Here is a 10,548-nt window from a genome sequence, read left to right on the forward strand (position 1 = left end):
AATCTGTGACTTCAATATCTATGTCAACATGGGAACATCAAAAATATGTTTTGACTAATTACACAGGGATGTTTCTTTATGAGGTAGGCCTTAAAATGTATGATATTATTAAATTGATTTGGATAGATAAATAGCGATTTAAAAACTACAAAATGTGTGACGTCATAAACATAAGACGGACCCTGGTTTTATTCCCGTCAATCCAACGTGTTTTCAAGTTTATAGACATTAATCATATTTTAGGTAAATTACGCTGCTGGTTAGGTTGGTGTTTTAACTTTGTTTATGTTAATTATAATCTAGGATGCATTTTCCAGTCTATTTTCACCTTTTTGTGGTTACTGGGTTTACTAGAAAATGATTGCATCATCCCATGCCTTCAGGACGCCGTTATATACATGAGTTTATAATTACATATTTTATTTTATGGTTTTATGCCGTGTAATAGTGAAACATACAACACTATCTATATATTTATATCACGCACTTAAAATAATTTAACGGGATATGGGTTAATGCCAACAATATATTTGTAAAAATAAACAGTCAGGCGTTCGCTTGGTCACACTTTCGTTCCTTTTCTATCAAGATGGCGGGCGACGAGTCTGGAACAACGTTGGGTCAGCCTCATCTTTCTAAACAAGATCTCAGTACATTAGTAAGTCTTCATCTTTTGTTCGTATTTATAGCATAACATGTTGTAGAAGTACTAGCTATATCGACAGTTCGAGTTAAGTGGTTTTGTAATGATATCAGCGTGTTTTTTCGCTGGACCGGTGAAAGCTCACCACATGATTCATTCGGAGATTGAGAAGGACCCCGTGTAGAAATTATATGAAAATGTCGAGAAACCCAAAAGTCATTGTGTTTAATATAGTTCCATTCATATGATTTTTTGTTTAGGTGCTAATTTTGCTTGTAAAACAATTAATTCTGTACGTCTGACGTCTAATGTAATGTAACGTTACTCAACATTTAATATTTCCTTATGGCAAGCCTAGTTAACATTAACACGCATTTTTTTTGTTGTTAACTTGTATTTGTTTTTGTTACTGTGACATAAATTAATTACTTTAAAGTAAGTGAACAGTTATTGCAAGCTACACTCTGAATCAAAAGCTAGTAATAGCAATTATTTGATTCAATTTAAGCTTGCAACAGCAAAGTGCAGCTTCTCTTCTTTAGGGGAAAACTTGTTTTTCCATTAAGAGAGGCGGTTACAAAGAAATTATTTCTTATTTCTGGTAGTTTTCACTCTTGAACAGCTTAAAATGTTTTGATTCTTAGCACTACTGATGTTTTATTATTATTATTATTATTAAAGTTACACATGAAACAGCTTGCCATACTTCCTTTTCTTGATGATTAGCATTAATAAATCTGTTTTGCTTTAAAGGATGTGAGTAAACTAACTCCTCTGTCCCAAGAGATCATCAGCAGACAAGCCACAATAAACATAGGTGAGATTTCCTTTTACTGTTTTGTGCTGCTTTGCATGCAAACAAATGCCACATGAAATTAATTGCATATATATATATATATATATATATATTTGTCTCTAGGAACTATTGGTCATGTAGCCCACGGAAAATCAACAGTGGTGAAAGCGATCTCTGGAGTTCACACTGTCAGATTCAAAAATGAGCTGGAGAGAAACATTACAATCAAGTTGGGTTACGCTAACGCTAAGGTAACCGCGTTGTTCACTAATCTCTCTAAAATTATTATTGCAAGCTACACTCTGAGTCAGAAGCTAACAATAGCTATTATTTGATTCAATTTAAGCTTGCAACAGCAAATTACAGCTTCCCTTTTTAGGAATTTATTATTTAATATTCTCCTTTAAGTGTGGCTGTTACAAGTTATTTCTTTTGAATGAATGTAAAGTATTTATTTTTGATGGATTGAGTAATGTTTTTGTGTCTTGCGTAAAGATATGTTTTGTATTGAATCCCTTATTTAGGTGTATAAATTGGATGATCCGAGCTGTCCACGGCCAGAGTGTTACAGGTCATGTGGCAGCAGCACACCTGATGAGTTCCCCACAGACATTCCTGGAACCAAAGGCAACTTCAAATTAGTCCGGTATGTTGGTTGTTCATTTTAATTTAATCTAATAGATGTATAAAATTTAACAAAATAATCATCTGGCATACATGGCTTTGGTGTGGGTTTTTTTCCCCATCAGTATAAAGGTATATTAAACCTAAAAATGAATGATGTATATGTGGTAAATCTGTGAACTGGCAAATGGATTTGCAGCGGTCGCTTTGTGACATCCAGTGTAGATGGCATTTAGCTGATGCGATGAAAAGCAACAATGGTTTTGTCTGGTGTGTGTTGCTCTTGAAGGGAAGCAGCAAATTCACAATAGCTTGGCTTGTGATGCCATCCGCTGAAAAAGTGTTTTTCTATGGCAGGGTTCTACATCAAATTGTACCAAGTCCGAAAAAGAAAGATTCAGAGAAATTGGCATTCGGTGCCACTTTGTTAAAGGCACTTTTGCCACACATTTTTTTTCCCTGCTGATTTCCTGTGCCCCACTTTAAGAACCATTGGTCTAATCCATGTGATATTTCCTTCTGAATTCAATCCCCAATATTATAAGTCTTGTAATTCAATTACAGTGATCCACAACAAGCAATGGTTTCCCCACAAATCCTGATTCTTTTTGTCTTTTTAGGCATGTCTCATTTGTGGATTGCCCGGGTCACGATATCTTGATGGCCACCATGTTAAACGGTGCCGCCGTCATGGACGCTGCGCTGCTCCTAATCGGCGAGTATTTACCAGTAGTGGTTTTTGTCTTGCAAGTAATGAACACAGCCGTTATCATGACCTTCTTTACTCTTTCAGCTGGCAATGAATCGTGTCCCCAGCCACAGACATCAGAGCATTTGGCTGCCATTGAGATCATGAAGCTCAAGCATATACTGATTCTGCAGAATAAAATCGACTTGGTGAAAGAGAGTCAGGCCAAAGAGCAGTATGAACAGATCCTGGCATTTGTGCAGGGTAAGAGACTTAGCTTGGTGCTATTCTGAAATGTCATGAATTTGCTGGTAGTTGAATTTCATTATTTACACTGTGCAAATCAGTGGGCGGGGCTAATCAGTCAGCGCTGTAGAAGCAGTAGTGTTGTCAAAAGTACCGACCGCAAAGGGATACTTCACCCCAAAATGAAAATGTTTTCATTAATCACTTCTGAGTCAGCTGCGCTGTACTGAGGCCATCCTTAAAAATCTTATTTTTTGCCGTAACCCGACCGACCCTGTCAATTTAGGGCCGACTCAATCTTTAATTTTTTTTTGCTTTTAGTCCGACCGACTTGCCGATAGTAAATTTGCATTAAGACTGCGCGCGCACGCGCGCGCGAGAGAGAGAGCTGCATATATATCGCAGAAAAAAACAAATATTGCAATGTCATTTTTTCCCAATATCGTGCAGCCCTACTGCAAACCAAAATATTTTTAAGGATGGCCTGATGCACTGTTTTCCTTCAAACCAAAGCATAAATATTAGGGGTGCGCCGGTCATGATCGGACGATCGTTATGCGCATCTCGTCAGTTCTCGTCAGTTCTCCAATCAGCTGTAAATTCCATCAGGTGCGTGATTTCACGTAGAGCAGCTGTTACTACACAGAGCCATTGTTAACTGAGGAGCTGCTCAAATCCACGTTCATTTTCAGCGTTTATTTGCGCATCTCAGTTAACAACGTTAAAAAAGTATCCTTTGTTATTTTTGTTTTCTTCGTGTAAAAAAGTATTCTCATCGCTTCATAACGTTACGGTTGAACCACTGATTGCAGATGGACTATTCTGATGTTGCTTTTCATACTTTTCTGGACATTGACAGTGTAACTTACTTGACAGTCAATGGGACAGTCATAAGCCTCCCGGTTTACATCCAAAATATCTTAATTTGTGTTCTGAAGATGAACTAAGCTTTTACAGGTTTGGCTCGACATGGGGGTAAGTGATTAATGATGACAATTTTCATTTTGGGGTGGAGAATCCGCTTAATTTACCTTTTCTGTCGAACACAAGTTTTACATTTTTGTTTTTGAAAATTCTGGAATCTTTTTTTATTTTTTTTTTTTTTTATTTAATCAAAGTGAGTAGGTCTGTCACAACCTCCAACATGCGAATCCAAAATACTGTCTATTCACATCTATGGCATGAGTAGATGATGACAGAATGGTAATTTTGTCCATTTAACATGGACATTATGTTACTCTTTTATGTGTCCTCTAAATGCCCTGGATGAGTTGTAGTGGAAAAACTCTCCTGTTATAATAAGGTTTCGCCTTTGATTTATTTTCCAACAGGCACAGTAGCAGAGGGAGCTCCGATCATCCCGATCTCAGCCCAGCTCAAGTACAACATTGAGGTTGTCTGCGAATACATTGTAAATAAGATCCCTGTGCCTGTCCGCGACTTCACCTCTGAGCCTCGCCTTATTGGTAAGAGACCTTTATATTACTAAAGAGGACTCACTGTGCTCCATGTCAAAGTTTAGATGAGCGACAATGTTCTTCTTTTTCCCCTACAGTAATCAGGTCATTTGATGTCAATAAGCCTGGCTGTGAAGTAGATGATCTGAAAGGTGGTGTAGCTGGAGGAAGTATCCTCAAAGGAGTCCTGAAGGTAACTTTTGACTTGTTTGATCCAATTTATGCCAAGCATTTTTCCACCGTCCCACAATTCTTAAAGCACTTTTACTGTCAGACTATCAGGCTTCTGCTTTGCTGTTGCTATTTCTGTTTCTCTTTTCATGCTGTTCTTCTGTGTTTATTTTGGTTCAAGGTTGGACAGGAGATTGAGGTCAGACCAGGTATTGTTTCTAAGGACCATGAAGGGAAACTAATGTGCAAACCCATCTACTCCAAAATTGTTTCCTTGTTTGCCGAACATAATGACCTCCAGTATGCTGCTCCTGGTGGCCTTATTGGTATGCAGACTTACACATTACTGCATTCTTGTAATTGTGTGTGTTATTGTCACATTATTAACTGTTTGTTATGCATATTCTCTATTGCAGGTGTTGGCACCAAGATTGACCCTACACTGTGTAGAGCAGATCGTATGGTGGGCCAGGTCCTCGGCGCTGTGGGGGCTCTTCCTGAGATCTTCACAGAGCTTGAGATCTCCTACTTCCTTTTAAGGAGGCTGCTTGGTGTGCGCACTGAGGGTGACAAGAAGGCAGCCAAGGTAAAGATTTTATAATAGTATTGTCAAAACAAATGTTAACTCTGTTTGTTCTTCAACATCCTTATGAATGAGATGAACACTTTTCATTTAAGGCAATTCCTCACTAGGGATGTAACGGTATAAAAATTTCTTATTACGATTATAGTGAACAAAATTATCACGGTTAGCAGTATTATCACGTTATTGTTATAATGTGCTGGAGATGTTAAAGTACATACACATAAATCACCAAGTTTTATATTTAAAAATCAACAAACAACAAATAAAATGACTTTTTGTTTGTTTGTTTTCAAGATTGAGATATCTAATGTAAATGTTCAAATAAAGCTTTGAAAAAGTTTAATAAAAAGGTAAACCTCCCATTTCAGCCTTTAAATAAAGAAAAGATATGTCAAAATTATAATTGCTTAATAAACCTCTGTGATCACAACAGCATTGTTAGTAAGAACACTTCCTTTAGGTCAGCAGTTCTCAATAACAGTCCTCGCACCCCCCAGCTCTGCATATCTCTCTTTAACACACCTGATTCAGATCATCAGCTCGTTAGAAGCGAGCTCCATGCATGAACTGTTCACATTGACATGGTCCCTATACAGTGTTCCTTACTCCCTGCTCTGTTGAAGTTTACCTCACTTCGGAACATTAATTCACCAATTTGCACTGTGCAACGTCTTCACACATGGACATTTAAATTCACGTCTCGCACCAGAGTATGTGAGCAGAGTCGAACGGCAACAATTTCCGCTCCAAGCGTTCAAAAATCACTCCGCTCCTGGTTCACCATTTCCCGCTCCCCACACCACTCCTCCCTCCACTGATCAGAAACACAGCTCCGCAGCTAAATTATTTCCACTATGCTTGAAAAATCAGTTTTGTTCATAAATTATATTAAACGTAAATACATGCATAAAACTAGAAGAATAGTTTAGTTTTAACATGGTTTATTGGAAAACTACAATTAGCCCAAGTCCATATTAAATGATTAATTGACTGCTCTCAAAAACGTCTCTCTCTACTATGGCAAAGCTGAGGGTAGTCACTTCAGAAACAGAAAGAATATGCTGTAACTTTTCAGTTTTTCTTCATTCCTGAATGTATGCACGTGATCTGTAGGCTACATTATGTGCAAACTTGTGTGCTCCATCCGTGTGCAGCAATGTAGCACCAAATTAGTTGCGAGCGGAGATTAGCAAACTGTACAACTTACATGCTTTATCCTCGCGCACTCGTCCCTAATTACGCTTAATACGCGAGTTGGCATAATTTGTGATCCTGACGGAGTGGTAGCGGAGTGTTCTCGGAGCGAGTGTTAGGACTGGAATTGAGAACCGCTGCTTTAGGTAAGGTATTACATAGAGCAAAGATGAAAACAAAATGCCATCAAATCGTTTCTGAAGTCAGTCAAAACCTTCAACGGGACTTTCATATATTCATTTGAATAATTCCCTTAGCACTCTTTTACAACCTCCCAGCTTTTCTGCCCTGTTTTGAGAACGAAACTACTCTGTGCACATGAGATGGTTACTGAAAACTGTACTTTATGCTGGACAGTATTCATTTATCGCCAGTTGTTCAAATCGCAGTAATCTAATACGGTTTTAATGGTAATAAAAAGATGAAATGGTAATGCTAACCGTGGGGAATTTTATCATGATTTGTCAAACTGGTGATCGTTACATCCCTATTACACACATCGAAATTAGTTTTATTTCATGTAGTCCACTCTTAATGCTGTTAATAGTGTTATTTCGCTAGGATGGTCAAACTTAATTCTAGCACAACAGACATAATATACATACTATTGCTTAAAGATTTGGGTCTGTTAGATTTTGTTTTTGAAAGAAATATCAGCAAGCCTGCATTTATTTGATCAAAAACAGTTAAAACCGTATTACAGTTTTAAATAGGGTGAACGGAGCGAAAACTTTACAGTAGATGGGAAAACAATTGCTCCCTCATGATCTTTTATAAACCGTGATTATGACAAAACTGTACACATACAGAAATTATAACAATATATCCATAAACACAAACCTTGTGTCCTCTGTGTCTGTTTGAGTCCACTCGCGCTGTACTGCAGTGGCCTGCGAGTTGAAGAACGTGCTGAAAGACGAGGAGGAGACAGGTCTGCCGCCTTTTTCATATTAAATTTAAGGGACTGACTCTGAGGTGATCGCGAATTTGTGTACAGTTTACGGAGCTACATGCCATAGCCCCGTTAAAAAAAGCCTACTTATGCCCATGCTTTTTGCATTTCGTAGAACCAGGACAAATATTTCAATCGATCGCTCGGGCATTTAAGAGGCACCAAAATCTGCGCTGTGCTGCTGGTCTTTACACTCATCGTTCTTACACTTGATTAACTTCCCTGATTCCATTCATAATTAAATTCAGCTGGCCACGCCAGACTACTTATTAAACCGAAACTGCAAAACCATGTGAAGCGCACGAGAACAAACGCGATTTGAGCATGTGCTTATCACGGTAAACACCGTAAACAAAACAGTGTGTCCTAGCTATGACAGCCGCACTAAAATCTAATGAGAAAAGATGCAAAACACTTACAGACTGCTGTTCTCTTGTGCTTCTCAACTGCTTCTACTAAAATGTACTTGCAAACAAGGTAAATTATACCTGGATTTGGCCATGCCTTACTACTTATTAAACCAAAGCTGCAAAGCTGTGCAATACGAATGAGAGCAGTCGTGACCATGGTAAACACTGTAAACAAAACAATGTGTCCTAGCAATAACAACGAGTGGCTGACCGATGTATCGGCCAATATTTGTCATTTTTCAAATATCGGCATCAGCCGAAAAGTTTTTCTGCTTGGCTGATGTGTTTGAGACTTTTATTTTGACTGCGCTGAGAGTGGCAGTGCCTGAGCGCACACAGTGCTCACTCTCTCTTGTTCATCATCGTAGTTAACAGTTCTGTCTAACACGGTTGGAAGTCTTGTCTAATAATCAGAACGATTCAACAAAGAATTTAATGTACAGAAAGTATTAACGATTGCTTTTATATTAGGCTTAATAGTAATAGAAAGGCAAACATCATACTTTCTTGTTTGCCGTCAGCATTAAGCAAATATGCATTTATATAATTTAATCAAATCTTTGAATGACTAATGAACATTTAATTTCACAAACCTTGCAAACTTAGTCGAATCCAGCGGTGAGATCTTTAGTGTACATTTTTATCCAGCATGATCATATGTTCTCCGTGTGATGGTCAGTCCATGTGAATTGAATGTTTTTAACTATATAAACTCGTGATTTCAAATTATACTGCACTTAATGCATTTGCCCATCGTCATATTCATGTTATTTTCACTGTGTGCTGTATGTAAAATGAGTGTTACCCTGGCTTTATTTGTAAAATGATTCCCAATGCACACAGTCTTCCCAAAATACTGAGTGCCCTTTTGGTTACAGTGTTTGCTTTCTTTTTATTGATATTTGTATTAAATATTTGTGAAAAAAATACTGTCATCTAAAGTATAAGCATGTTTCCTTTACACTTAATTTTTAATCCATTGTCAGTGATTTCAGATTTCTTAAATATTAATAATAATAATAATTTAAAAAATCATAAATTGCTTTATGTCGGTTATCGGCCGGCCCCCTGCTTTCCAAGATATCAGCATCGGCTGTCTAAAAACGCATATTGGTCGACCACTTATGACAACCACGCTTGTTGTCCTCTTCTACTGCTCGAATGAATGAGTTTTAATGGACTCACCATTCCAGCTCAAAGGACCGTGTACAAAATTGAAAGGAATGTTAGGCTGGTACTGGTCTCAAGATGTCGAAGTAGACATTTCCATGATAACAAGTGCTGATAATTCTTTATATTTGTTTATGGTTTATCAGAAACCAACAATTACCATGGAAATGTCTACTCCTACATGTTGAGAAAATAAACTGAAAACATGAGATTGATGACTGAATGAGTTTTGATGAACTCACCATTCTGGTAGCAAGAATTATTTTGAATATAATCACAATTAATTGATTTGACTGCACTAATTAATAAGCATTCAGATTTCACTGTATTTTTGCCCTATTTTGAGTGCTATTAAAGTTTTTGATTTTCATATTAATTTGCCCAACAGGTTCAGAAGCTGTCAAAGAATGAGGTGTTGATGGTAAACATTGGCTCGCTGTCGACAGGAGGCCGTGTGAGTGCAGTGAAAGCTGATTTGGCCAAGATTGTCCTCACTAACCCTGTGTGCACAGAGGTGGGGGAGAAGATCGCCTTGAGTCGCAGAGTGGAGAAACATTGGCGGTGAGCACATTTTTGTTCATCAGTTTTGCTGTGGATGAATCATGAACAATTAGATCAGAAACTTGTTTTATGTTTTTTTGCCTTCATGAATGCAGTTTGTACGGTCATTGACTTGTTTCTTCTCCCTAGTTTGATTGGATGGGGTCAGATCAGGAGAGGGATGTCCATCACACCCACAGTCGACGATGATTGAAGAATAACTACAGTCTTTCAATGGCTAGCACTGTCTCTCTGCCGGATACAATTAAATCATTTTCACACACACTCACGCACAGGCCAGCGCGTTTCGTTGTCAGCGCAGAGTGAAGGGAAAGGCTCTTTTTCATAGGAACGCACTGGCCCTTTATTTTAAGATGTTCACCATCCTCTGTGGAAGGATTGGTGTCATTTATATGAGAAATGCAATGAAAACAATATTCCTTGGCTTGACAAATATATTGTCAACATCTTTCAGTGATGACTAATAAAAAACCTTTTGGATCGAACTGTTTGTGTGCTTTATTTTCTGAAAATGGTGCTTTATTTCAACCACTACAATTACTATTAAAATCTTATTCTCAAGAATAAGACCAATTTAGTTGTAAAAATGCTCCAAAAATCTTATTGCAGTATGGCATGTGGGGTTATTAATGGCACCCAAAGCCTTTTGAGAGAGTTGGGTTACCCATTGATTTAATAAATAATGACCGCAACAGATTGATGGTTTGTACACCTTTAATAAATAAAAAAATCCTTAACAAATATTGTTGTATAATAAATGTAGGATGAAGGTAATCTATAAGGATGTAGTAAAATGTTTTTGAGGCTTTTGAATGAGCAGCAGTTATGTCTGAACAGTTTGGCTGCGTTATACCTTGTATTAATAACCTGTTATAGTATTTAATGGTGTGAGGAGAACATTAAACTTATTATCTCTAAGCAACCACATCGCTTAGCTAAGCATTAAGTATTAAATTCAAGTATTAATATTATCATGATGTATTTATTAAATGCTGTCGTGTTATTACTTTTAATTTACATTCTTTTTGTATATTATGTATATTTGCTTGG

At 37.5% G+C, this 10,548-nt stretch overlaps 1 protein-coding gene across 1 annotated transcript; it reads left to right on the forward strand.

The window, feature by feature from the left end:
- Positions 1 to 245: 245 nt before the first annotated feature.
- Positions 246 to 9,983, forward strand: eif2s3 (eukaryotic translation initiation factor 2, subunit 3 gamma). The gene is made up of 13 exons (XM_059524539.1): positions 246 to 264; positions 590 to 658; positions 1,397 to 1,460; positions 1,563 to 1,690; positions 1,964 to 2,085; positions 2,684 to 2,778; positions 2,857 to 3,015; positions 4,329 to 4,463; positions 4,553 to 4,647; positions 4,807 to 4,951; positions 5,042 to 5,211; positions 9,326 to 9,498; positions 9,628 to 9,983. Exons 2-13 carry the CDS (start codon positions 590 to 592, stop codon positions 9,689 to 9,691), a joined length of 1,419 nt encoding a protein of 472 aa, XP_059380522.1. The 5' UTR covers positions 246 to 264; the 3' UTR covers positions 9,692 to 9,983.
- The last annotated feature ends 565 nt before the right edge of the window (positions 9,984 to 10,548 follow it).

This window comes from Carassius carassius, chromosome 35 (assembly GCF_963082965.1).
Source record: "Carassius carassius chromosome 35, fCarCar2.1, whole genome shotgun sequence".
In the NCBI taxonomy this organism is placed as follows: domain Eukaryota; kingdom Metazoa; phylum Chordata; class Actinopteri; order Cypriniformes; family Cyprinidae; genus Carassius; species Carassius carassius.

Coding starts and splice junctions, on each gene's coding strand:
- eif2s3 (XM_059524539.1), top strand. CDS start 590: ATGGCGGGCGACGAGTCTGGAACAACGTTGGGTCAGCCTCATCTTTCT. Junction 3,016..4,328: donor GATCCTGGCATTTGTGCAGG/GTAAGAGACTTA, acceptor ATTTTCCAACAG/GCACAGTAGCAGAGGGAGCT. Junction 4,648..4,806: donor TCCTCAAAGGAGTCCTGAAG/GTAACTTTTGAC, acceptor TTTTGGTTCAAG/GTTGGACAGGAGATTGAGGT.